The 27,039-nt window shown below is 37.1% G+C and overlaps 1 protein-coding gene and 1 long non-coding RNA gene across 2 annotated transcripts in view; both read right to left on the bottom strand.

Annotated features, from left to right (window-relative positions):
• Nucleotides 1-27,039, bottom strand: part of LOC139982813 (uncharacterized) — an 890,000-nt gene that overhangs the window by 38,631 nt on the left and 824,330 nt on the right. Inside the window, exons 75-81 of the mRNA XM_071995913.1 lie at nucleotides 26,465-26,541; nucleotides 22,493-22,548; nucleotides 11,394-11,429; nucleotides 6,669-6,847; nucleotides 5,741-5,817; nucleotides 478-536; nucleotides 7-126 (exon numbers count right to left, since the gene is read on the bottom strand). Coding sequence (XP_071852014.1) covers nucleotides 7-126; nucleotides 478-536; nucleotides 5,741-5,817; nucleotides 6,669-6,847; nucleotides 11,394-11,429; nucleotides 22,493-22,548; nucleotides 26,465-26,541 — 604 coding nt within the window. The remainder of the gene's footprint in view (nucleotides 1-6; nucleotides 127-477; nucleotides 537-5,740; nucleotides 5,818-6,668; nucleotides 6,848-11,393; nucleotides 11,430-22,492; nucleotides 22,549-26,464; nucleotides 26,542-27,039) is intronic.
• Nucleotides 15,387-19,976, bottom strand: LOC139982831 (uncharacterized). Its single transcript, XR_011798387.1, has 3 exons — nucleotides 18,468-19,976; nucleotides 16,233-16,470; nucleotides 15,387-15,527 (listed from the first exon to the last, which is right to left on the bottom strand). It is a non-coding gene; the product is annotated as an uncharacterized lncRNA (long non-coding RNA).

Consider the following 27,039-nt stretch of genomic DNA (forward strand, 5'->3'; position numbering starts at 1 on the left):
ACTTACGTCATGATATGATGCGGTCTGTACGGATATGATGGTTAAACATTGTTTGAAATAGTGATCATTTTCTTCGATAACGACCTTTCCGGAACAAAGCTGACGCAGCGATTCCTTGTCTTTAAGCTGGTAACGTAATGAATCAATACATTTATAAGTACTGTAATGTCAGTGTTGAAATAAAGAAAAAGGGTTAATGAGAAATAGGGTCATCATGTAGAAATGAATGCTTAAATTGTTTACTACAATTATAAATACCACAGACAATACATACCATGAACTTTTAATTTCTATTAAAATTTTAATGTTAAGTTTAAATACTATCAGCTACTAACTCCCATAGATGGAAGCTACAGTAGCATAGGAAAAGAAATAAATACAAGCCAGAAAAAGAAGTATTGCCAATAACCAACTGTTTATCAAGAATAACAATGATAGTATTTATAAATATGACAACTGGTTTCTGCGTACACTTACCTCCCACTGGCCAGATTGAACATTTAGTAGAACTTCACTGTCTAATAGACTCCAACAGACTACATTGAAAAGAATGTACATATCCATCAGTACTCATAGACATAATATTAATGTGAGATGAGTTCTTTGGGTAACATATTAACTTAGAAGTATTTACAGTATTTCACATTCACCTTAGTGAATATTTAATCTATGAGTTATTTCCACATAATGCTCTTTTTTGAGTTAATCAGCTTACCACTTCCATCAACCGATACACAATGCCTTTAGAATGTTAAAGACGTTTATATGTTGACAACTCTACTTTAATAATTTCAATAACTGCTTGCAATCTGCAACATTTTAGTATGTGTTTATGACGGTAAGTTTAATAGTATTTTACTTAATAATATGACTTTATTGCAAACATGGACAATTAATTTTAGAATCTACCAAACACATTACCTTGATACATTTAGGAAAAAAATGATAATTTTCTTTCATTTAAATTATCACACATATTTAGAAGTCCACATGATTTCAAAGGTCAAACCACAGTCGTATGGATCTTTGGCAATGGAAGTCAAAATACTCAACACTGTTACATGGAAATCCATGTTAGTCTATTGTTACTAACTCGAGATATGCCTATATATGTCATTAAATGTAACCTATGTTGACTGGACGAGTCTTCATGTATTATATGTATGTGCTCAATTGAGTGCTCTAGAAAGTGGTCTTCGCAAGCTAACTAAGGGAAGCCTCGCAAATCTAACCGCCATGTCCGGGCCGGTGGATTTTTCCGCGGCTATAATGAGCACAGCCACAAGCAGATAATGAGTCACACTTGAGTGCACACTCTCTCCAAACCACCCTCCACGCTATACAGTTACATTCACAGCCGCGGTCAAGTTTTTACTAAGCCGATTTGAACACAATAGTGAGTTGAACAAAACATCATAGCTAAGTCTCAAGGTATTCAAACGTTTCAAAAAGATAGTAGGCCTATGTTTATACGCCGTATTTTATCCTACTGCAGAAGCAAAACTTCTGTGAAAAATAAGTAAGGAAATGTGAATTTACACTGCAGGAATCTAAAATGCTATCTTTCTTATTTTCCCAGTCGGCCAAGTAGGAACAAAAAGTTTCGTTGCCTTTTTGCAAGGACATTAAGTTTCCTGAATTTTTAAGATTTAAAAATCTAAAACTCTAAAAAACTGAAATCACAATCTCACTTCTTGTACACGTGCACATAAGCGTGAACCAGAGCCTAACATACGGGATGACTTTAGAATAATCCTACTAAGTTGTATAGAACAGGACCTAAACTACCTAGCTAGGTGGAAAAAAAATCGGTTTACTGTAGGGAATTTTTCGCACTAGAGCGAAGCTGTACTTTTTTTATTAGCCAGCTAGATCGTAGAAATGAGGATTGAACAAATGACGATAATTTCTTGTGAAAGAAATTTGAATTAAATGTGGAAAAATGCGATTATCCTTTCTCCGTTTTAAGTGTAAATGTTATTCTAGCATTCCATGGTTAAGAAAGTTGAAAGAAATAAAGTTTATCAACTTATTTTACTGACTTTTGAACTTCGTAAAAAAAAACCGTCCTTTACTACTCTAAAAATCAGTACAGAAATTAGCAATTGTGTACGAACAGTAAGTTGGTACACCTTTCAAATTTTACGAGAGATCGAGCAAAATACTTTCGAAAAATTCATGCGAAACTGGCATATCGTGCTAAATGCAACTAATGTCATGTAGACAAGGCTCTAGTACACCCATTTATGAATAAACTATACGACCACATCTGGCGGGGGGAAAAGAAAGTATTTTCTAGAATTTCCACAAAAAAAATGGAAAAATAATATCCTACCATAGTTAAGTGTATAGTAAATAGCCTAACCACTTCGCCGGTTACGGATCTCACGTAACAACAAAAACACAACTAATTGTATTTTGCGAAGTTGACGTTTTCTACAAGGACATGGAAACAATATTTAGCATTCAGTTAATCATGCCAAGTGGCCTAAAACATGGGATTAAAAGGTTTACTTTCATAAAGATAGCCATACTGTAGCTATTGGGGCCTTGATATCGTGATATCCGGACGGAATTCATCCACGTATTCTGTATGAGCTACGCGAGGAGGTTGCACCAGCGCTTGCTAAAATTTTTAAGATGTCATTGAGTAATCATTCCTTACCCAGTGACTGGAAGGTTGCATATGTTGCACCGCTGTTCAAGAAAGGCAGTAGGTCATCACCAGCTAACTATCGCCCTGTAAGTCTTACGTCAGTTGTTTGCAAAGTTTGTGAGTCGTTGTTGAGGGACAGTGTTGTGGCACATATGAACAGGAATAATTTGTTTTCTACGGGGCAATATGGTTTTATATCTGGCAAATCATGTGTCACACAACTCATTGATGTTTTGGATGATTGGACCAAATCCCTGGATGATGGCAGCGGTATTGATGTTGTTTACACAGACTTTATGAAAGCATTCGACAAGGTCCCACATGAGCGATTGCTGGCGAAGGTGAGGTCATATGGAATTACAGGTGATTTGCTACAGTGGATTAGACAATTTTTATATAGGCGTAAACAAAGAGTGTGCGTTGAAGGGAGTCTTTCCGACTGGGCTGACATTACAAGTGGAATCCCTCAGGGTAGTGTACTTGGCCCTATCCTGTTCCTTCTGTATATTAATGATCTGCCATCAAGCATAGCTGGGTGTAGTGTGAAAATTTTTGCAGATGATACCAAACTATATAAAGCTGTGCACTCGTTAAGGGACTGTGATGTTCTGCAAAATAACATTGATAATATGTACAACTGGTCGGTGACTTGGCAACTTCACTTTCACCCGGATAAATGTCATGTTCTTCGAGTCGGTTGTTCTTATCTGGAATATCATTACACTATGCCAAAGTATGATGGAGGAAGCCAAAGTTTAGAAGTCGTGAATTCAGAGCGGGCCCTTGGTGTGGTTGTTGACAATGGCCTTAATTTTAGGGAGCATGTTGCGTCAATTGTTTCCAAAGCCAACAGCATTCTAGGAATAATCAGACGGACCTTTAGGTATTTAGATAGAGACACCGTGTTGCTTCTTTATAAGGCCTTAGTGAGACCAGTTTTGGAGTATGGTCAGCCAGCTTGGTCACCTATTTATCGTCGGGAATCAGAGGCTATAGAATCTGTGCAACGCAGAGCAACTACATTAGTGCCAGGATTATGTAGTCTACCCTATGAACAGAGACTCCGAGAACTGAACCTTTTTTCCTTGTCACATAGACGTCTGAGAGGTGATATGGTGTTTGTATATAAGTATCTGAATGGATTGATAATTTCTACCCATGACCTGTTTATAAGATCACATGGATCAGTTACGAGGGGTCACTCCTACAAGTTAGTTAAACCTAGAGTGAACACTTCGCTTCGTCAAAAGAACTTTACGCAGAGATCTATTAGTTATTGGAATTCTTTGCCAGAACATGTTGTTAATTCTCCCTCTTTGAACTGTTTTAAATCGAGGCTTGATTCATTCTGGAAGGATAAACCTGAAGTGTTTGATTTTCAACAGTACCTTCTGGAGTTTAATTTATGGAGTTTTTTTTTTTTTCTGTGGAGCGATGAAATGGCCTTTGGCCAACAGCATCGAATTTGATGATGATGATGATGATGATGATATGTCTGTATGGTATAGACTGTGCCTCGAGTGTATCATGGGGAATAGAATGTTTTGTTCATGCGGAGGAGTCGGTTGGCTTGAGGTGTGTTTTACTTACCTTAATGTTACGGGGATATATACTTTTCTTGAACGTCTAAGATAATATTTCGCATAACTTTACCGATCCTTTACTGACTTACCTAATTAATTCTAGAGTGGAGCCAAAATAGTTTACTCCATGAAAAGTTTTTTTGAAACGTGCCAAAAATGTTAACAAACAAGTGTTAGACAGGTGTTCGCAGCCCATGTACAGTATGCCTACGATGATATTTAAGTAGGGGTAAACACTGCAGTTGTAAACTGATGTACGTATAGTAAAATTTTCACCGAATAGTAACTTATATCTCTAACCACATGGCAGCCTAACACACTAAGTCAATGGGAAAATCAAGTCTAAACCATCTGTTTATTCGTTGAATTTGTGTCGCAGTTAGCTTCAGAGATCAACGTTACGGTCGATGTTCTCTCTTTAACATACATAGGTGGCATAGCTTAACCATTGTTTTGTTTAAATTCTGGTTTGTCAATATGGGTTTTCTGAAGTTCTTGGGGGGCATATATTTAATGCAATGGCTGATTCATTTTTTAATTCATAGTTACGTACCACTCGTTGAACAAGGCTCATAATGTATAGGCCCAGGTAAAGGCTGCTTTTATTGAACTTTCGAGTAGCGGAGTTTCACAATTGTTCATAAGAGACCCAAGAAATTTTATTTGTGAGGTTTGATAACGTGGAAGATTTGCAAGAATTATATAAAGTACTGAATCTCGGACATTTGGTAGTGGCGGATTTTAGTGTATAAGTCACTTTGCAACATAAACTACTGCTCTATTGACTGTCAAAACCGCAAAAGTTAATCCGGTCACTTGGCCAAGTTTGCTCATTGTTTGTGAAGAATAACCAGCCTTATGTTGCCAGGACGCTGTGCTCATTACTCCGGCTGGCAACCAGCGTGTGTGCATTCAACCATGGGACCAATATGCACATGCATAATGAGCAAGGGGTGCGAGATTTCCGCCGGCCCGGAACCGGCGGTTAGATTTGCGAGGCTTCCCTAAGGCGATCATAATCTTCTTGATAATTAGTCCTTAAAATCTGATACACATGATTAGCTTGAAATTAGAAATAAAGTCATTCACTACATTATTGTCAGATTTACAAAGTATCACCGAATGAAATAAAAAGAAAAGGAACACATGCATTTACTATACGGAATGCTATAATGACGTATTTGGAACATATACAACAGTTTGAACAATTTTGGAAATTTAACAACTCTAGCCACCAGAAAGATATATTGGTATTTGATTGTAAAATAGTGCAAATATTCTGAAGCAAGTTTGTAATTAAACGTTACGTTGAATTAAACTGAAAGGAAAATTGTTCTTTTGGGGGAAGAAATCTATTTCAAATGCTTATTATGGTAAAATCAAATCATTAGAGGCAGATGGATAAGTGTACTTGTTTAATATTCATCACTGAATGGAAAAGGATAACTAAATATTATGATTCACTTCCTTATCAACTGCATTACAATCAATGCTGATTTACCTTTAATGTCCCTTGACCTCATGTCTATAGGAAGTAACTCCGATGAGAAGGAGAGAGGCAACAAGCAACCTGCGAACCTTTTGAGTAGAAGTGAAGATATAAGTTTAGCTATCGAACAGAAAGAACAATAAGTGTTTCAATTTTATAAAGACACCATTAACCTTACAACTACTTGCGAATGCCCGGAGACTCTGTTTGGTAAGACACAGGGTTTACACTAGCCTAATAGAATAGAATATGCGTCACTTGACTGTTATGAAGAAAGATGTATGTTATAAGGGCATTATAAAATGCGCCATGAAGCAAGGATTACACACGCGTTCAGGTAGAATTATATATTTATCTCAACCCTATACTGCTGACAGGTGCCCTTACATGTTATTGTTACTATTTTTACTTTATCTGCCTATATCGTAAGTCCCATGCACTTTCACCAAGGGAAAAACCACGATAAACTTCCAACAAGGGAAAAATAAAACTATAACTGTTGTTCATGTGATAATATACTAGACATCTATGATAATAAAAGGTATAACTAATAAAAAAGCATACTGCGATGATCCTTTGCATCTATGTAGCTGCATCATTTCCTTTTAGAAAAATGCATGTTTAAATACTTAACCGAAAGATTCTATATATATAGAGATATGCGTGTGTGTGTGTATGTATATTCAGCGACTAGTTGAACACGCTGATTGTTATTGACCAGCATCAGTTTGAAAAGAAGTAATATTCTTCGAAACTAGTCTCGCAAGGATCGAAACTCTTCTCAAGGCTCTACATTAATTATTTGTATACTTTTTCCATTGCTATTCCGTAACACGTATAACATACATATACAATGTTTAGAGTTCTAAGACGTTGCGTTAATAAATCAAACGAACATTCTAACGTTAACCAAAGTCACGTTAACCAAAGTTATACTCACGAAAGCTCCTTTAAATGTTCTGAACGTAGCCCATAACTTAACATCTCCATAACGTCTTCCTCTGTAAGTATCCTAGGCTCCCCATTTACTTGATCTGTCTCTATGTGTATCTTCTCTGCTGTCAACCATCGATGCAATCTGAGTCCAGAGTGAAGTACAATAACATCTTTCTCACACTCCTTGAAAGATATTAAATATAGGAGAACATGTTGGCAATTGGAAAGTATTGCTCAAGGGCATACGTAAATATTAATCAAGGAATCTCGAACAAATCTTCATTGACTTAAGTGTGTCGCTAATACATTGTTTCTCCAGACAGTTCTTGAAGATAAACCGTACTATTGTAATATAGTCGTGTTACATACTTTATTAAATTTTACTTTCAAAGAGTGTTTGTCATTAAAGCATTAACAGGAAGGATATAAGTGATGTTTGAATGTTTGATAATGTAAATTCAAAGGATTATACCAAATGATTAGTTAGAACAATCAGTATGGTTCATAGCCTCACAGTACTGTAGCTTGTAACTCCATGTCGGGGACAGGGTGGAGTGAAGACGTCAAATGTAAAATACCTCCACAGTGAATCGACCATGAATATCTTCAAACGATGGTAGTATTCGGTGGACTGGGATTGTTGGTTACTTATTAATTGTCGGTCACATTACACTCTTGTCACTGTGTTTCATGTAATACATACCAATGTAACAGCTACAATTATTAAAAACTACCTTATTGGTGAGTAATGGTTAATACCGATCTAGGTGTAATGCTTTAGAAATACTTTTCTCCACTAGCATGTCACTGCAAACAGGTTTCGTGTGTTTATTGAATTTGCCCTATCACTGCGTATATACTGCATTAAAATTAAAATTATATTTGGTTCTTGTATCAGCATGAGTACATATGTGCTGCTAAAATCAACAGCAGATTGAACTTAAAGAAAATGTTAGAGCTGGCTGGCGAGAGTCAGTTTAAAATGTAATAGAGTAGAAAAACACAATATTATAAGTATGATTTAAGTCGGGTTAAGAAGCTGAACGGGATTGCCATTGACCAAGATCTGTATGAATAAAATGAAAGAGCCTAATGACATTATCAGTGTAGATTTAATCTTTATTGGTCTGGATTGAAATCGTAAACATTATATTCCCTCTATGATAACTTCACATCAGCTGAGTAATCAATCTAGTTGATTCTTAAAATTGGTCTTATCAGTTTACTATCATAATAATCTTTGTAATATAGCTGATCAGTTTACAATCCTTATATCTCAGTAAGATTACTGACCAGTTTACTATCATTATTATCTCGGTTTAAACCTAATCAGTTAACAACCATTATCCTCTAAATTATATAACCAATCAGTTTAGCATTGTCAGTGGCGGAGCGTCCATACAGTCAGGGGAGCAGATGCCCCCCTCAAATGGACTGCTGGCGCCCTTTTCAGCTTTTCACCGCTTTTTAATTATTCGCGATTATTGACTTTTTGGCGAAGACACCTATTTATTCTTTGTTTATCTGCAAATTAGCAAGGCCCGGTAAGGGTCATTTCCGGCAACCTAGGGAGTATCTTTTCTCAAAATATTTCTGTACCATCGCGCCAACCTGTGGTGGCATCCGTTTAGATAGTGTCGAAAGCGCCCCGCTACATACCATTCTGCCCCTCTGACCAATACCTCTAGCTCCGCCACTGAGCATTGTTATCATCTCATTAATATAACAGATCAGTTGTACCTTCATCCTACATACAACATGTGAAACAACTCAAATAGGAACGAATGGTGGACTACGTTAAGAAACCAAATATTGATAGTCGAGTATTCCATGCTCAGATAATAATCCATGAGACGATGAACTGATCAGAGAACACTCAACATCAGTGACATCATCAAAGATCATGAAATCTACGATGATAATAGAAAAGAAAACTAGAAGTATTTGTAATTACTGTAATATAGAGTAAAATTATGGAGCTACAAGACTAGACAAATCATCGTCATAATCACGTGATCACATTTATGATGTCGTAATAGTATGTCAGTTTCATAAATTAAGGTTTATATGTGTTGTTTCCAGCCTCTATCTTAGGAATGTTATTGTTTTCAACTATATGAAGACTAAAGACATCAATCTCTCTACTTGTACATTATGGAGGAGGAAGGTACAGTATGTAAATTGTAACACCGTTTTATTATGACTAGACATACACAATTAAACATTTAACAATAACTTTGTCCAAGTTTCTAATGAATTTCAAGAAACCTACGTTTAAGTCTGTGACACCCGACACCCGATTTTGCATGCCTATGAAATCGAGTTCTCACTTGATAATCGATGTTAATGTTTGCCAATACATTCAGGTGGGTGATGGGGTCCCCCCCCCAACCACCATCACCATGCATTTTAAACTAACACAGCATTGTAAAGAAGTTATAACTCAATGTTGTGTTAAGACTCAAATATTAGACATAACATAAGTCAACTATGCTTCAGAAGGTATCATTGAAGTCTTAAAAGTGAACCCTTTTCTGGAGAAGGCCCACAGACCCCCTCCCCGCCCCAAAAGCATGTTGGTTTTACCAATTCCCTGTAAAAAAAAGAAAATGTGTCTTATCTTTGCGTTGATAACGTCTTTGATGTTATCATACTGAGCTAATATTACCCATTAGGATATTTCAGGTACGGTACATCTAGTCCCTACGGTTCTTTTACATATTTGGTCTCTGTTTAGTGTTAGCTTATTTTTCAGTTTAATCAACTTAAGCCCGCCCACTAATCAATATGCATAATCTCAACTCGAAAATATATCACCATGTAACCTCTTTGTACCAACATATCAAAGTATAAATTAGTTCTGGGTTTTGGTTGCGGAGTTATTAGCATTTGAAGATGTTTACGTTGCCCCCGTGACCTCATCATTATTCATAAAATGAGCACCAAAATCATTCGGGTTCATATACTTTGTATGGCGCATCTATGTACCAAGTATGACTTAATTCCAGGTTGCCTTTGTTGAGTTATTGTGTTTACGAGCCAAGGGCGTCACACACACACACACACATACATACATACACACACACACACGCCAACCTGACTGCATAGGTTCCTTTTGCTAAAGCAAGGAACCAAAAATGGCTGCCGTATATGAAAATATTTTAACATTTTGACAGTTTAATGACGTTTTATAAAAGTCCATGGGAGAGGTGTGGGGATATACCTCTTCAGTTAATTTTGGATCACATATATTATATTTAAATACCTTATTCAAACCTCCCTCCCTCGGCCTTCAAATGATGTAACTACAAGCCGGTAGTTTTCTGCCTTGTATTGTGACCAAGCATACCGAGTTTCGTTATTACCACTACGTCTTAATGATCCTAGCTGTACGTGTGAGCTAACTATACTTTAAAAAGGCCTCAGTAATTTAGATATAACATGCTTTGAAACAGCTCTTGTGTTAATTCTGGAAAAAAGAAGACACCATTTGATACTAACACATACATACACTAAGAATGTTGTTTGTTATCTAGACTAGTCAGGTGTCATTACATATGATGACACAAATTTAAAAAGAAAGAAAAAAACCCCTTCTGATTGGCGTAACATGCGCCGTCTGTTTGTAAATGTTTTAGGCAAAGTTGTTTGAGGTTAATATTTACACTAAATATTTCTAAACATTAAATTTCATTTATTAGAAAATGAAATATAATGATGTCCTATATCTCTAATTGACAAGTTTTTTATTAGTTTGGTATTTTTTATTGTTATTAAATGGCTACCTCATTAATAACTGGTCATTGATTGCACGGTTGAATACTAACAGTATCAGGTTTTGCTCAAAATTTTTCTACAACATTCTTCTCTAAAGTGTTTCTATTTCTCTCCGCTCTTGCCTGACACATCAAAACTGAGGGAAGCCTATTGCTTAATCACTGTGTTTATCATTTTGACTTTTGTTGGAAATGTTGAGGAGTCACCTCACATCCACGTAGGTCATCTTCATTTAATACATACACTGTTGTTATCATGTAAGTTTTGTCTAAAGGGACCCTCATTGTAACTTACCTGAAGAATGTGATCCCTCAGGTACTAAAACATTTACTGTTTATATTGTATCCATAGTTTCCTTATATTTGGTAATTCAACAGCTTGGTATGCTCACATTCAACAGTGAATGGTTTCTACTTTAGCATAGTCATGTTATGTTACAGTAGACGCTTGTATCACAATTAATAATATTTACGCTATAACCCAACAGAAATAAAATACTCATTAAGCATAATGTCGAGATGGGAAGTTGGGGGGGGGGGGGGTGAGGGGGTTGAAGGCTGATATTTGTAATGCAATATTCAAATTTTTGTGTGAGTGAGTGTGTTGGCTTGTAATGCTCCATAACATCTGACTCTACATTGTAGTATTTAAATATATATTAGTTCTTTGATTAGCATTTTGTGACTGCGTGGCAGGAAGGAATATTATTAAAGCCGTATCTTAACTTGACATTGAGAACAGTGATATTATCATTATCACAAGATATAACTTGTTACTGGTTTGTCTCTGTTCCGTGTTCTTTTCACCGATTATCAATCTTTCCTCCCTGATGAGAAACAAGGTATAATACTCTTTTGTCTTATTTCTTTGTTCCGCAGTAATAAACACCTCCTTGCCTGCCACTAAATTACCGTTACTAATTAACAGGAACATGAATCTGTGTCTCTCTTACCTCTTCTCCTGGTAGATTACCGTAATAATCACAGGTCTGAAAGGAAAAAAATATTAATTATTATGATATGTTGAAACTGTGTTCAGGAAAATATAATAGGGCGAGGCAAAAAATACATAAGTTATAATTATATATCTTCACAAATATCGTAGTATCCTATTCCTGACAGGTAAACCCACATCTGCATTGAGCACACTAAAGTCAATATAGGAGACAGACTCGTCATTCCCTGTTAGATGAACAGACTTGATAATATGAATACCTGATATAATATATCAGCTTTATAGGAAGACAACATTAGGTTTAGACTCGTCATCTAACACTGAGTGACGTCATTAAACAATGAGTGACGTCATTAAACAATGAGTGATGTCATCTAACACTGAGTGACGTCATAATGGTGAACTTCTCACTGAGATGATTGGATGGATACCATTGACGACAGAGAAGATGACGAGAAGGGTAAAGAGGGCAGTATTCAAAGATAGAACTGTTTATACAATCCTCGTGGTTGCATCGATGGAATGTACAAACAATGTAAACTTTTCAAATATCCCATGAAGCAGTAAATTGGTTACTCCCTCCCATACCCCCTTCGCCCAATTCCATCTTATATGATATGTTGATATTGTTTAGCTAACCCTTAATCGTTAATAACGATATCCATGAAAGTTTGGGAGAAACAGTTGAAAAAAAATCTCAAAAGGGAGTAACAAGGAAAGAAAACGATAATTAAAGTAAACAAGTGTAGATCTTTTATTGTTCACAAATTTCATGAAATATCATAAAATATTATTATCCTATCAATGGTGTATTTCTTCAACAGTTGCCGTGTTATGTGCGTATTTATATTTGAAATTTGTAGAAAACTATTTCATTAATAAAATATTTCTATCCTTGCTTTGATCCTATAGTCATTTGAAACATTGCAGTACAAACACAGTACGCATTGCAATTATTTTATTCAATAAAAAATATGTACGTTATTTTCCCAATACATTGCCTTATATTAAACTGAGTTTGTTAAAATACAATACATTTACACTACACAAAACTATTATATGTAGTTTGCATGTCACTAGACATTCTTAAACAGATGCATTTTTAAGTTGTATCGTTTCCCTATTTTTTGTTACCCTTGGCATTTGTCGGTTGCAACCTCAGCTCGAGGTTTGTAGCAAGTTATATTCACTTGCACCAAAAGTCTGAAGTTTTTTTGTAGTGGGTTGCCAGATAGCTGAATCGTTTCAATACCTCTAACTTACTTTGTGAGGACTTGTCTTGAGACCTCAACGTGTGAAACTTTACTCACAGCTTACATTCACTGTACAAGTCATTTAGCTATTCTAGTACATTTGTACTGCGTAGAACTTCAGCGCTTTTATCTTTATTTGTTCGGGCATTGCCCCGCATGCGTTGACTACTGCACTGTGAGTTTTTTACTAGACTCGGTTCTTTAATCTTTCACCTTCGGTCCATGCAGCTCTGTGGGTTATTCAGTTGATTATATTAATGTAGCCTAGCGCAGCAGCTGTTTGTAAGTTAGTAAGCCTAGGCGTCCTACCAATACCAACACAGTACTACTACTACTACTGACATTTTATTCGACACTACTGATCGGAACTTTCCACTACGGCTTGGCGTAATATTCGAACGCCACCGATCGGAACTGAGATTGGTCAGCAGTGTTTTTATTACCTTTTCGTATTGGACAGCTTACTTTTTCTTATTGGAGGACTCTTTACTGCTAGTACTAATGTAAGGTGGTCAGCTCTTACATAAAGTTTCTTTTGTACCATAGTTTTACTTGTTTATTAGTACACTGTACAGTGCTCACTGTACAGAGGGCTATAAATTTGTACAGTATATTTGCATGTTGTCTTGTGGCAGTAAAAGGGGAAATTAAGACGACTCTCTTCTGGGTTGCTATCTTGTTCTTCCTGGAAATTAGCCCTCAAAAAGAGTACACCATCATTCTGATAAAGTGAAGGTGAGAGGGGCACTCTGACTGCATCGATAGTCTCCATCTGGAAGGGGGCATCCAAGATGAAATGGCCTGGAGTAGCATGGTAAAAAGTAGTTTGCATCACCACCTACTCCCCAAAGACGTAAATCCCAGCTCATTGCTCAAAATTGCAAATATATGCCCGGCAAACCATGAATACATGATTTATTAGAAATAAATTTTACTCCAAACTTTCACGAAAAGTAGCACCAGATTGCACCGAGGACCTCCGTATTTTGTGAAATTTTCCAAAGGGGAGGGGGCACCCACTCCCCTTAGACCCCTCCCCCAGGACAACGATTAGGCATTTCCCATCTGGGCCCCCCCTTCGGCGAAATCCTGGATCCGCCACTGCTGTCAACAGTATGGTGGACGTGCACAGGAAAACAGGATCCAAGAGTAAGTATAGAATACATTATTTTTGTTGTATACCTTTATTCATTGCTCTGACCTGCTGTTGAAAGATGTAACGATACAGAGGGTGTATTCATAGTTTAGTTTTGTTTCGTTGTGAAAGGAATAACATTAAGATATAGATTTGATCAAGAAAATTTGTGCACCATGTTCAAAACCTGCTTCTGATTAGGTCATTTTGTCCAAAAACTGGTGTAATGCCCTTGAGGTTAACCCTTATCATGCTGACTGACATAGTCATTAACACTGAGCCATGGAACCAAATGCCACACAAAAAATGTCCACCATGCTTGTGCACGATCCATTTACAAATTTTATTCCCCGAGATACAATGATCAGTTTGTATAAATGGCATAGCTAGGCTTACTTTAGGGGAGGCAGATTTAGGGGCCAAGCAAATTCTGGAAATCATATAGAAATTTATTTTAAAACTGACGTCCCCAGATGGCTACCAAGCTTTTGTGTGTCTTCATCTTTTATAGCTGGTTTTCATATGATTATTTTACAGGAAATACAGACACACAGCATACAGACAACTTGCACGGATGAGCTAGCAGTTTTTAGGGAAGGAGATTTGTGTTGTTCTCCCATCCTATGCAGTAAGGAGGATTAGAGAAGCTTTACCATCTGAACAGTATGAAGGATTTAAATTATCAAGACTGTGAGAATGTGGACTGTTTATGCCAAGTCATAGTATCATTTCTGCAAAGTTTTATAGAAACAGGGTTCAGTCCTGTCTGTTTTGTGGCTGAATGGTGAACATTTTGGAATTCCAGCTTACATTTTTCTGGTTCATGGTATTAACTACAATCTTGGATGAAATTTTACATTTTCAGGTTTGGGAAGTACATAACAGTAATAAATAATAAAAATTCAAGTTAATTTTTTGTATGTATTCTCTCTTGTAAGCAAAGCTGTCACTTCTAGTAGCCTGCCAACAAAATCTGGATGATTGAAATCTCAAATATACTAGGTTAACATAGAAGAATAGTTTGAATAAAGTACCCTAAACCACTATGTCAATGGGATCTGGAGAGCTTAGGCTTTCATTTTAATAAAAGTGTAATGAGAATCAATCTGAAATTGTTCATTAATCCATGGAATATCAAGGTTACTTGATCATAAATAAGATAAAAAAATCACATTTTATCCCATGCGGGGAACAAACAGCAAATTTCTGTCAATTCTTTTCGAGAAAAACAAAAATTGGCAACATGTTTGGAACACCAAAGTTGCATACAAATAGTAAGTCAGCATGAAATTTATATTTATGAAGTCTAAGCTCTCTAGAAAGGAATACTTGTCATTGGAACTTTTTTTAATATGTTATCATTACTAATAGTTAGTTACAATGGAAACCAGATGTAAGTAAAACTTGAATGTAAAACTTAAGCAACTTCCCTAAAGGCTGGTAGCGACCTGTTAACACTGCTCTGCAGCTGTGCCATACACCATGTGAACAGACGATTCACAGAGTCGATTGCTCCCCACTACAATGAAACAAAATTAGAACTTGGGAGGCCATCAACTACAGTACTTCAGCAAAGCTTTTGAAATCTGCTTCGGTGTTGTTTTATGGCATCCTCATTGTTCGGATGAACATAGGAGCTTGCAAGGGGTGGGGGCTCTTTTCTGACAGGAACAGGACACTCCTCTCCCAGAGTTCCACTTCTGCAGAAGTTGTTGCAAGCAGTCAAGAAGTTCCCATACATAATCTGTAGAATAGTAAAGATATGAAGAATAATATCATAATAGTTCATAAAAACATACCATTTAGATAGACGCATTCCAATCACTCCATTTCGGTCAATAGGCATGGCACAGTTGTCGGTCAAGTCTTTGGATGCCCAACTAAGGCGACAGCTGAGTACACCTCAATTGGTGTGGATACATGGGTCAGGTTTTACCTGACAACTTGTGCCTGAACAATTCCAATATATTTTTACTGATTACAACAAAAACCCTACACCTGTTTGTGCACCTAATATTATGGATTATGTAATCTTCAACAGGATGTGTGGTCATTGTCTCAGTAGCTTAACCACCGTTTATGTAGTAAAGTAAACATGTGGACAGAGTAACATCCTGTCCCATCCCCTTGTAATCCATGGTAAAAGAGTGTATAAGATGCAACTTTCACCATTTGTATTCAGTAGCAGATATCCAGCCAAGTGAAGATATAATATACTCTGTTAAATCCAACTACTTGTTTGTGCCTTTATTTCCTTGTTCACATACCGCTGTGACAACTCTACGAGATACAGTATGTATGCGCTAATTGAAGTAAAGACTGATGGCCTCACCACACATTCCAGACTGCCCCACAGTGTTGGTGTCAAAATTAATAATGATCCTCTTTCCAGAAAGTTATGGCACCAATTGATTTTCCAGACTAATCTACTATCAATCTTGAAAATTACCTTGAAGGGTCATCTTTGTCATGTTCAGATGAGTTAACTGATGGAGTGTAGTCCGGACTACCTGGCGGTGTTTCGGTGTATCCCGATGTGGATGCCACAGCAGCAGACGGACCATCATCGCCACTGTGAGATGGCCCTGGTTGCTTTGTTGGTGTTCTTGTCTCTGTTGGTCCAGTCAGCAACTTCAATGGTGGTAGGGGGACCAGTGAACACTGGACTTCTACATGTGTTAAATTCACTGAAAATTAGAATAAACGCTTATTATACCACGCACATACAGTAGGCTGCTCTTGGACAGGGGTCAGCTGCCTAGATGGTTCACTTATCTTTTCTGAAGGAGAGCATATCCTCCTGCTTTACGTGGCTGCAAAAATATGGGCCGCTCACACCATGAGCATTGCAAATGACTTCAGCTTGGTTTCATATAGTATAACTACAATGTAATCTCCCTTCTCTCAGTAACTATAGCTGTAGCCTTTATATTTTCCTGTGAAGCCATCAGGTATAGCCTCCTCAACCACTCTCGTTAGCAGGCGCGTAGCAGGGGGGGGGGGGCAAAGGGGGCAGCCGCCCCCCCTTGAGCATATTTTTTACATACATACATACATATTAATTTTTTTAAGGTTTTTATGATATCGCTAGTATTTTCGAAAGAGAAAATGCTAAGATGCAACTAACAAGGCATGGGAAGTGCCATTTCCGGCGATCTGGGAGGCATTTACAGCCAAAATTTTCTTGTACGCTTCGCGCCAACCATGGTGGCGCTACGCTTAGATAGTTTGCAATGCCGAATCTACAGTTTCGCCCCTCCCTTGGCAAATTCCTGGCTACGCGCCTGCTTGTCAGGCAGGCGTATATGATGGATAAAATACAATGTATATTATCCCCTAGTCAGCCTACCCGATGTGCAGTTTTAATTTCTATTTTGCTTTCAACGAGTACTGTTTCTAAAATTTTGGCCCCTGTACTCACTTCTGCTATAGAATACTCTATAGATGTATGAAAGTTTTCCATTCTTCCTTGTATTACCCTACCTTACACTTCTCTACCACAATTTCTCCCCCCAACCCCCCTGCCTCCTTTTTGTCTGGTAGCTTGCCCCCCAATATACATGCCTCAATGTTTTACTGGTGGAGATTCCTTGTATCCCGTTCAAAACTGACTACTTAAATCTTTAATGCCTGTCACCACCCTCCCCTCCCACATTTCCCAACTGTTTTTCGGTAATATCAAGCACATGTCTATGTAAGATGGTCAGCTCTTACATAAAGTTTTCTTTTGTATCATAGTTTTACTTGTTTTTTTTGTACACTGTACAGTGCTCACTGTACAGAGGGCTATGCATTTGTACAGTGTGTGTATTTATATGTTGCTTGTGGTGGTAAAAGGAGGGGGATTAAGATTTCTCCTTCTGGGTTGCTAAGCAACTATCTTTGTTCTTCCTGGAAATTAGCCCTCACAGGAAATGGGGTCTGAGTATACTGTATATATTATAGGAACAAAGGAGTTTTGTGAGGGTATAGGGAGTCAGGCAGTTGGCCATAAGTATTAGAGCAAGACAGTTGTAAAAGAGAAGATATATATAGTTTTAATGCTGGATAGTTTGTTTTAAATCTTAATTTACAAATCAAGTTACTGTAGTCCTTATTATTTTATGGAAGGAGTCATATTCACCTGACAGTCTGGGACACTATTTACTATAAGGAATATTATTTACTTAGAGGATATAATTTTACCATAAAGGATAGGCCGGGACACCATTTGTTATAACTGACATTATTTTACCACAAAGGATATACACATTATTTTACTGGAGGATAGCCTGGGACTCTATCGCTTATTAATTAAAGGATACTATTTCGTTGGGATCAGACATTAAACCATTTATCTGTTCAACTCTATCTGATGTCGTGGAAGACCTGTACCTGATGTCACCAGCACGCAAACTCACCAGAACAGCTTTATAAATTAAGTGTATTTACTTTACTTTTGGGTGCGCACCTCACTACTGTAAGTTGTTTTATTTAATTCTTTGACTGGGCCCAGATCAGCTGTACTGTATATTGCTTGTTATTCATAATTATAATTTCTTTTGATCCAATCCAGTTGAGTTTTCTATTTTTTTTTATGTGTCTTGCTCTGTGTTTGGTCTTCACACCAAACCCAGAGTTCTCTGATCAAGAAAAACATTTATTTTCAGTGGCAAACACCCTTACATATATAAGATCATGCTACCTTTAGATGGAGATGTACATTCTGCAGAATCCTGCCTTTATTTTCACTGCAGTTGGTTGGGGAACAGCTTCTAGATTAATCTAAGTATTGAAAATTGGGATAGAAAATAACAAGGAAGTTATGAAAGTTCATTTAAGAAAGCAGTTTGATATGTTTGAAAGTACCTGTCACAAGCGTTTTTTCTTGCAACAAAAATTGCAGCCCTACCAACAAAAATGGCAAAATATAAGGATGTCATTTACTGTGAAACATATGAGCTATGACTCTGAGTATATAGATAGGTGGGAGCACATTATAATATTGGGCAAAATGACATGTAAACATCTTATGCTTGTTATTCTGGATTTTTCATGATGTACCACAAATGAAAGTTAATATAGCCCTAGCCTACGCCTAACTTTATCGTCGCCGTACCTAATTAAGGGCCTAACTAACTGAACGAAATTATAAGAATTAGCCTACTGTAAGATAGTAATAATACCAAGTTAGTCATTGTTGTAGTAGGCCTAGGCCAGAAAATACACTTACTCTTTTCCGATCCAGCTTCGCAACTACTGGTCTACTTGTTTCTATATCTCCTCGAGATTTGAAGATACTTTCTCCAAATAGAGAAGGAACGGCATTGTCTTGTAGACGGCGAGCTGTTGGTGTTCCAAGTCCATGTTGCGCGGATAGGCAATAGTAATCGAAACTTTAACTGGTGAAGGGCGCACTGCACACATAAGATTCGCTCGAAGGTCCAAGCCAATCTTTACTTATAGGCAGCTAGGCGGGTACCGTTGTTTTCCGCACACGTTACTTTCCGCTGAAACAAAACGGTGTTTTCCGCAAACAAATTTGTCAGCGGAAAACAACGTTTTTTTCAGCGGAAAGTAACGTTTTCTTTTTGGAGGAACAGAATAACTTACTGAATTGATTAGGCACATGGAATGATTTAGGAAGGTGGAGAAGATAGGATTTAACTGTAACAGGATAAATCGGCCATGATTTTAGATTTAACTCGTAAGAAAGGTGGTGCAAAATGCGTGTTCGGCTATTAAAACAGCTCCCTTACTTATACAGCCATTTCCAGCGAAAATCAAAGATACCGCCTTTTACAACTTTTTTTTTAAACTATCATTACGCGGACCGCACTTTTAATACTTTATTAGATAGTCAATCCTTCATAACGCGGGTGTCCCTTTGCCCTTTTATCGGCCGACCACCACATACTTCTTTAATAATCCCTAATTACACACCCCCAAGCCTCCTCTGTATTATATGCAGCTTAACTTTTCTGACATGAACTCAGTCTAACCATCCTTTATCGACGTTCTTTGATACTTTCTCATGTTATTTTAATCATCCTGCCTGAACTTGGTATCCTAAAATTGCGGAAAATATAGTATACAGGAAGGTGAAAAAAAAGGTGTTTTCCGCAGAAGAATTTTTTCAGCGGAAAGTAATCAGCGGAAAGTAACGTATGCGGAAAACAACTGAAACCCAGCTAGGCTGGCTGAGTGCACTGGTACTAAGCTATCGCTGTATACAGTGTTTGACGAACACGAAACTTTCTTGTACTGTTGTGCACCCATTCTCAACTGATATTTTGTTTACTGTTCGTAACGTATTGTTTACGGCTTTGATCTCGGTTAGCATATTAGGCATACTTAGTTTTGGTAACATTGGCGGTTCCCCCCGTGACGTCATTATCTTTCGGAATTAGCTTGGTTATTAACTTAATTAAAACAGCAAAGAAACAATTGTGGAACTCCAAATTTGGAGTATGGGGTTTTGATATGTAGTTTCTCAATTTGTGTAAGTTTGAAGGAAATCTGTTACGTGTCACGTGACCTTTAAGTTAGTCTTGTCATCCAACCATTGCTTGAAACGGATCATCCAGCTTTTCCAAAGGAAAGTTAACTGCACATCTAAGATGATTTTAACAAAATGCACAAAACAGTAAACGGCAAAGGCTTAGAACTTTATATCCGTGACGCAGAATCTTGAAAAATTCAGATTCATGTGCGGGATTTTTCATTAACATTGTGTTGTATAAAGCGTCACAAAATACGTGTCTAGTTCTTTGGTTACCATGTTTCATATACAACAGAACTGCAGAAGGATAATCGCCTGGCCTCCCACAGACTGACTGGTATTATGGTATGTTGTGTAAATGTGCGTAGAAAGTGATTTAATCACAGCCCCACCGAATCATCGGTAATGCTTTACTCCACAGAGTGAATCTGGTGCCACTAAAAAATGCTTGCACTATCTTCTAAAGTTTATTCCAAATAACCAATATAACAAATATACAAATTTCGAAATAGTATTCATTTTGTTTTCAATATATCAATAAACGCAGCAACTCTTCCTTCATTTATATCAATCGCCAAAAATGTCCAGCATAAAGACTCTAGAAACGGTGAATCTGATGTTTACAAGCAATATCGTTGATCTATACACTCCACACACAATTGATGAGGCAATGAGAACCAGTTTCTGATATGATATTAAAACCATACAAAGGAAACCTTGTTGAATCGCCCTACTTTGCATAGGTCACCAGGTCATCCTCATTTCTAACCTTGAAAGTCTATGTTGTTAATGTCATATGTGCAGTAGTGTAGCTGGAACCGTCGCTAAAACATTTACCTTGATAAATAAATGTTTAAACAATAAGTATCCTTCAAATCCCTTGAAGCTATTAGAAAGAACAGTGTTATATTATGAGCAAAATTTAATTCAGTTGTACGTCAGTCATGTTTATACTAATCTGGATAATAGCTGATAACTATAGTTATCATTCAAACCCCTTAACACTTTTAGAGATAACCGAGTTCATATTTGAGTTAGATTGAACTTAAAGGGAAGAGAAGCAATAATTGATTTTTTCAAGTTCTGTATTTTGTGCTGTTTGTTACAGTCTGCTGGTAGCTTACTTGACTGTTAACGGAAAGAGTAGAAAACATAATTTTACTTCAGTCCAAAAAAGTCCCACCAGGAAAGATTATAGTAATTTTTTTAACACACGAATATCCCTGACACTTAGACTGTATCTGTGCAAGCAGTGCAGCTGTCATGAAATGAGTTTTAGAGTGTGCACACAAATTATAAATCATCAACAAAATAACAGTTTTAATGTGACGTTATGGAAGAGTGGAGCTAAACACACGATTAGATTGATTTTGTTCCTTATACTTCAATCTTACTCAATATAATTCAATGTTATTGATAAGTACTTGAGGAGAATTGTTAATATTTAAAAGTAGGTATATGAGTAATGAGAGCAACACAGGGCTACATTCAGGGTCAGAAGAAAGTAAATTGGACGGAAGTTCTGCAGTAGAATCAAGAGGAAGAGATCTGAAAGTCATGTTGTATTAAAGATTTTAGATTTTATACAGACTGCATCCCCTCCCCTATCTCCCCCTGTACTACTAAGTAATTAAGTACATTCAACCGACGATATTAATAATGGTGCACGTGCCCCCCACTTTTCCTCAGGTTAAAAATGTGCCCTTTTTCTCCATAAAAAATTGAGGTGTCTCAAGTTAGCAAGAGGCCAGGGAACCAGAATGAACACTAGGGAAGGGCCGTTTCCGGCCATCTGAGGGGTTTGTAAAACCAAAAATGTTCTTGTACGCTCCGCGCCAACCGATGGTGGCGCTCCGCTCAGATAGTCATGAAAACAAATTTGCAAATCCTGGCTATGTCCTTGAATTTTAATGAATTTCTGTGGGTCAAACTAGTAGCTAGTATGCATCTTTTCCTTGAGGGGGGGGGGGGCTGGGGGGAAGAGGCGTTGATGGAGTGATGTGTATACGCAAGTAGGATAATACACAATAAGAGTTAGAAAGGGTGCTAAATATAAGGCTGCTTCAGTCTAATCGAATTTCTGCAAAGTGCCCTTTGATCTCGGTGCCCCCCCCCCCCAAATTAAAAGTGCTTCCGCCACCCTTGAGAATGAATGTAAATGAAATAACAGAGGTCGGACTTGTATTATCAGCAGTAGCTGCCATAAATAAAGGTGAATTATCTCTTACCTGCCATCGACCGGTCTGTAAATTCAGATGATGAGAAGAAGAGAACCACTTCCAAACTGTAAGAATAAAACCAAAAAGAGCTATGTTAGCATCAGTGCATACTTTATATTTATTGGTCTGGAAAGAAATTGTAAACATTATGATAACTGGATTAATATTGTCTCTTGATGATAATTTTCACATCAGCTGACTAATCAATCTAGTTGATTCCTGAAAGTTAATCTTATCAGTCTACTATCATTATAATCTCAGTAATATAGCTGATCAGTTTATAATCCTTATATCTCAGTAAGATTACCGATCAGTTTACTATCATTATCATCTCGGTTTTATACCTGATCAGTTTAAAAACATTATCCTCTAGTTATATAACCAATCAGTTTAGCATTGTTATCATCTCATTAATATAACAGACCAGTTGTACACTCATCCCACATACAACATGTGAAACAACTCAAATAGGAACGAATGGTGGACTCTGTTAAGAAATTAAATCATGATAGTCGAGTATTCGATGCTCAGATCAAGATGTAATAATCCATGAGACGATGAACTGATCAGAGAACACTCAACATCAGTGACGTCATCAAAGATCATGAAATCTACTATGATAATAGAATAAAAACTAAAAAGTATTTGTCATTACTCTAATATGGAGTGAAATTATGGAGCTACAAGACAATCCAGTGATCACATTTATGATGTCGTAAGAGTACGTCAGTTTTGTAAACTAAGGTTTATATGTGTTGTTTTCAGCCACTTTCTAAGGTATGTTTGTTTTCAACTGTATGAAGACTACTTTTCCTTTGTGAAAGAGGAAAGTATTTATGTTCTAACATATTGTTTATATGACTTGACATACACAATTATTATATTGAATAATAACACTGTCCAAATTTATAAGAAATTTCAAGGAGCCTATGTTAAAGTGTGGTACATCCCCCACCCCCCCCCCCCCCCCCCCGTTAGTATGCCTGTGAAATCGCAATCACAATTGATCATAAGGAAATTCTATTTTCCTATTTACAAACACAGCTTAAGTGTAAGCAAAGATCTCTTTCAGTATCATATTAGTCTCACTACGCATTCACTCTTAACTTAACGATTTCCAAAATAATTTCATACACGATAAGGAAAATATATAATTAAATTTCTGTTGATAATTTAATTCAATTTCTACTTAGTTGTCATGGAAACTATGTGAACAAAGAAATAGATGCCCATTGTGGAACAGCTAATGAGTGACACACCCCTTACATACCTCTGTGACTTATTTCCTCTATAGAAGTGTTCAAAGAAATAAAATATGGTTGTAAAAAGAAAACATCTCCAATTAGCTGTATCTAAAATGGAGTCATGCATTCAGGAAGTCAGGATATATGGATGTCCAATAACTATCTTAAGTTAAACGATGAAAACAACGGAGGTAATTGTTTTCCGAAGTAGGTATTATGATGTATGGGATCAAATCAGGTCCCTTTAAGAATTGGTGACAAGGTCATAACCTCTGTTCCGGTAGTCCGCAATCTCGGTGTGTATATGAACACTTACCTTGCTATGGATCAGCAAATTAACTACATATGTAAGCCTACAATGTTTCATGTTAGGCGGGTCGGGCAACTAAGATAATATCTCGATAGGCCTGCTACTGAAAAACTTATTCATGCTGTTAACTCAAGAAGGCTGGATTATGGCAATACTCTTCTATTGGTGTAGCAACATCCCAACTATCAAGATTGCAAAGGATCCAAAACACGGCTGCTCGAATAATCCATAGGGCGAACAGGTTTACCCCCATCCCTCCTTATACTGGAAGAACTACACTTGTTACCAATAAGACTCTGTATTGACTACAACATGCTCATTCTATTTTTCGCGCCATTTAAACTGGTATCCTAACCACCTTAATGTTCTTTAACATCAGCAAGCTAAATGTAGACCAATACGTTCGCAATATCAATTACAACTTCAGGTTCTAATGTCACGTACAAGATCTTTCGGTGACCGTAGCTTTCTTAATGCTGCACCACTTTTATGGAACTCTCTAGGTAGAAATAAAGTCTTTAGATTCTATTATTCTATGCAAGCGCTGTCTTAAAACTTTTCTGTTCTCTCAACTCTATTAGCGTTTGTACTGTCAGCACTCGTAAAGCACATCGAACAACTTTTGTTGGAATCTGCGCTATATAAGACTAGTTAATATTATTATTATTAAAGCACATATATTTCTAATGCTTTCCCTAATATCATTAACCACTTTTTATTCATACTATTATTTTTTCAAGGCAAATCATTCATGGAAGTTAATGTTTGCAAATACATTCAGATTGTACTCTTTTCAAGCACCGACCAAGAGGGTGGTGGGGTGTCCTCCTACCACCACTATCACGCATTTCAAACTTACATAGCATTTCAAAGTAGTTATATCACAATGTTGCGTTTAGCCTTACATATTAGACATAATATAAGTCAACTATGCCTCAGAAGGTAATATTTGGTGTATAAAGTTTCCCTTTTTCTGGGAAAGGACCACAGACCACCCAGCCCCACATATCATATCGGTTTTACCGACCTGTAAAATCAGAACGAGTATCTATTCTTTGCGTTGATAACGTCTTTGATGTTATCATACTGAGCTAATATTACCAATTAGGATATTTCAAGTACTGTACATCTAGTCCCTACGGTTCTGTTACATATTTGGTTTCTGTCTAGTTTTCGCTTATTTTTCTTCGTCGCTATACACGGCCAGTAATATCCGCTGATACAGATGTTGCTTTATTTTTAATGTTTTCAGAGACTGCTGTTTACAAAGGGATCACGGAAGAGAACTAGAATAATACAGTAGGCCTATACCTTTCTCCGAGATTTTATATATCACTTATCCTGAGTTATACCAGTCCCCTTGCTGTAGTACGCATAATTTACATCAATACCGCTGTGTAAGTAAATATATTTAGGAATGTGTCAAGTATTGTGTTGATCTCACAACATTCAACTTAGAAATGCGTCTCACAAATTTCAGATAATCAAAAACTTTGATGCTAAGTTATATTTCGCTGCTTTATTCTGTAATTCAGATTGATAGAATAGTTTAAAGGGTGTGAAGACTCGCGCAAAAAGAAATGTCAAATGCCGGTAATCTGACCTAGTTTCGAATGAGGTGTAACAGAAGTGTTAATCACCACCATCGATCCCAGAAAATACACACACAGCTTGTTACCGTCGGTAATTAGACACTAATGCACAGTCAGTACATACAGCTGCGGTCAATACCCACAGCACAGTATACAAACTATACAGCGATGGACATCTCAGGTCCAGCTAAAGATAACAAGGTATCACGTTTCATTACTGTCTGCATTTTGTAGCAACACAAACAAAACGTCACTTGCAAGCAACAGAAAGTTAACTTTTTCAGATGGCCGCATGCGGTTTGGGGCGAGTCTTCAATGCCTTTAAGCGTATATTTTGATATGTTTTATATGTAGGTGGGTGTGTGTGTTGGGGGGGGGGGGGAACGATTTGGCAGACTCTTATTGGTATTGGAAGGGGGAAGCACAACAAAACCTTCCAAAACCCTAAACAATCATTGTCGCAGTGTAATTAAGTTGCCCAATGTGTATGATAACATTACATTTGGGAAAGCGATTTAATGCATCAATTGATGTGATCGCCACTCATAGAAACATATTATAGGGCAGTGATCGAGAAAGAGCGAAATCAAAGGAATAAATTGTTGAGTGTTAAGTGTTGTTAAATATATATTATTCGGTTTGTTGTTTTAGAAGACCCTGTTTTGGGTGTCTCCTACTTACAAATGGGCAGAAATGTGTTGCTGATTCATTACTCTCTTGTATGTGAATCAACAACAATCAACAAGTCAGCAGACTTGCACATAGTTGGTTTTAAGCCTTTTAATAAATGAACGAAATTTGAAATATGTCCATTATGACGTCATTATGACAATACCTTTCACATTTCTTGACTTCAAGGATGATGGAATGGATTCAACCGGAATAGTGTCTGGCAGATCGTACCAACTAAACCTATGGAGAGAAGCAGAGTAATCATCGTGTAAGATGTAGAACACGTAGAGGAATGTCCTCCTAGTAACGTTTAATGTTTACCAAATCAATGAAGATAAATAAAGTAAACAACAAATAACAAGGAAATAACCACACCTGATTGATCATTATCAGCCTTGTGTTTCAACGTTTGCACGAATATTAAACCAGAATGGGTATAGTAATGTAGATAATAAAGATGATGTATGTAAATTGTATGTGATTGATAGTAATTCCAGCCGTCCAAATTATCAGAATTGGCTAAATTGTGCATATGTTTAACTTTACAATTAATTTTAAAGTTGTTCAGCCATGTAGAACAGGCGCGTATCCAGGATTTTCTAACCCGGGGGCGCAAATTACTATCTAAGCGGAGCGCCACCATCGGTTGGCGCGCAGCGTACAAGAAAATTTCTGGTTTTGATACCCCCCAGATCACCGGAAATGGCACTTCTCGGGCTTGAAAATGACCAACCAGAT

This window comes from Apostichopus japonicus, chromosome 16 (assembly GCF_037975245.1).
Source record: "Apostichopus japonicus isolate 1M-3 chromosome 16, ASM3797524v1, whole genome shotgun sequence".
In the NCBI taxonomy this organism is placed as follows: Eukaryota; Metazoa; Echinodermata; class Holothuroidea; order Aspidochirotida; family Stichopodidae; genus Apostichopus; species Apostichopus japonicus.